At 46.2% G+C, this 1385-nt stretch overlaps 1 protein-coding gene across 1 annotated transcript in view; it reads left to right on the forward strand.

Moving 5' to 3' along the window:
- LOC138978964 (KRAB-A domain-containing protein 2-like) overlaps positions 1 to 1164 on the forward strand; it is a 3296-nt gene extending 2132 nt beyond the window's left edge. Inside the window, exon 2 of the mRNA XM_070351783.1 lies at positions 1 to 1164. This exon is cut by the window's left edge and continues 706 nt beyond it. Coding sequence (XP_070207884.1) covers positions 1 to 1095 — 1095 coding nt within the window. The 3' untranslated portion in view covers positions 1096 to 1164.
- The last annotated feature ends 221 nt before the right edge of the window (positions 1165 to 1385 follow it).

Below are 1385 nucleotides of genomic sequence, written 5' to 3' on the forward strand. Positions count from 1 at the left end.
AACCGAGCCTACCATTCAGGATTGAAAAGATCCCCGTACAGAGCCATGTTTGGCGTCGAGCCCAGAGTTGGGCTGTCTTCCACGTGGCTGCCAGAGGCCCTGATTGATGAAATGCAAACAGAAGAGGACCTTCGAGAAAGAGTAGGCTGGTCAAGTAATGCTGATAACGCAAGCAATCCGGAGTCAGCAGGTTCAGATTTGGACATCAATATAACAAGTGTCTCTGTGCAGGTCCATGAAGAATCAACCAGTGCTGGTGCCACTCTACAGGAACTTTCAAATGGTGATGCAGCAGTCATCGACAGAGCATTCGAAATAGTCCAAGATGAACTGACAATGACTAATGTCACTGCCATTCTACAGGAAGAACTATCAAATGGTGGTGAAGGAGTCGTCGAAACAGTCCAATGTGAACCGTCAATGACTGATGCCACTGCCACTGCCATTCTACATGAACTATCAAATGGTGGGGAAGGAGTCGTCGAAACAGTCCAAGGTGAACCGTCAATGACTGATGCCACTGCCACTGCCATTCTACAGGAACTATCAAATGGTGGCGAAGGAGTCCTGCATACTGAAAATAATGAACTTCGCTTGCTCAACAAACGGCAACTAAGTATCAATCGTCAACGGGAGGCCAGCCGAGAATGCCAGAAGGGGCAGGCAGAGCGAATGATAAAGCGTAGCAGAATAGAGCTATGCCCGGGACAACCTGGAGACAACGTGGCAGTGCCCGTTCCCCTGGTCGACAGGGGTCGAGGAGATCCCAGAAACATTCTGGGAATTATTCTGCACAAGACTGAAAACGACCTGTATAAAATTGCAACAAGAAGCGGGGTACTGAAAGGATCTTTCACTAGAAATGAATTTGAACTCTGCGCACAGAAACTCTTGACAGAGCAAGATGTAAAATGTGACAAACAGGTCAGTGTCCGCGAGGCAGTTGTTCAAAATTCCTTGAGTGGAGGACAGGGCTTTACCAAATGCAACTGCTCTGGGGGGAAAAAGTGTCAAACAAATAGGTGTAAATGCTTCAAACGTAAAGTACTCTGCAACAGTCGTTGCCACCAAAGCCTGACATGCAAAAACAAATGAACAGAAGAATGCCTGGTACTCAAACTATGTGTGTATGTGTGTGTGTATGTGTGTGTGTGTGTGTGTTGGTGTATGTGTGTGTGTGTGTGTGTGTGTGTGTGTTGGTGTATGTGTGTAGAGCGATTCAGACTAAACTACTGGACCGATCTTTATGAAATTTGACATGAGAGTTCCTGGGTATGAAATCCCCGAACATTTTTGTCATTTTTTTGATAAATGTCTTTGATGACGTCATATCCGGCTTTTCGTAAAAGTTGAGGCGGCACTGTCACGCCCTCATTTTTCAACCA

The sequence above is a fragment of the Littorina saxatilis genome, linkage group LG10 (assembly GCF_037325665.1).
Source record: "Littorina saxatilis isolate snail1 linkage group LG10, US_GU_Lsax_2.0, whole genome shotgun sequence".
NCBI lineage: Eukaryota > Metazoa > Mollusca > Gastropoda > Littorinimorpha > Littorinidae > Littorina > Littorina saxatilis.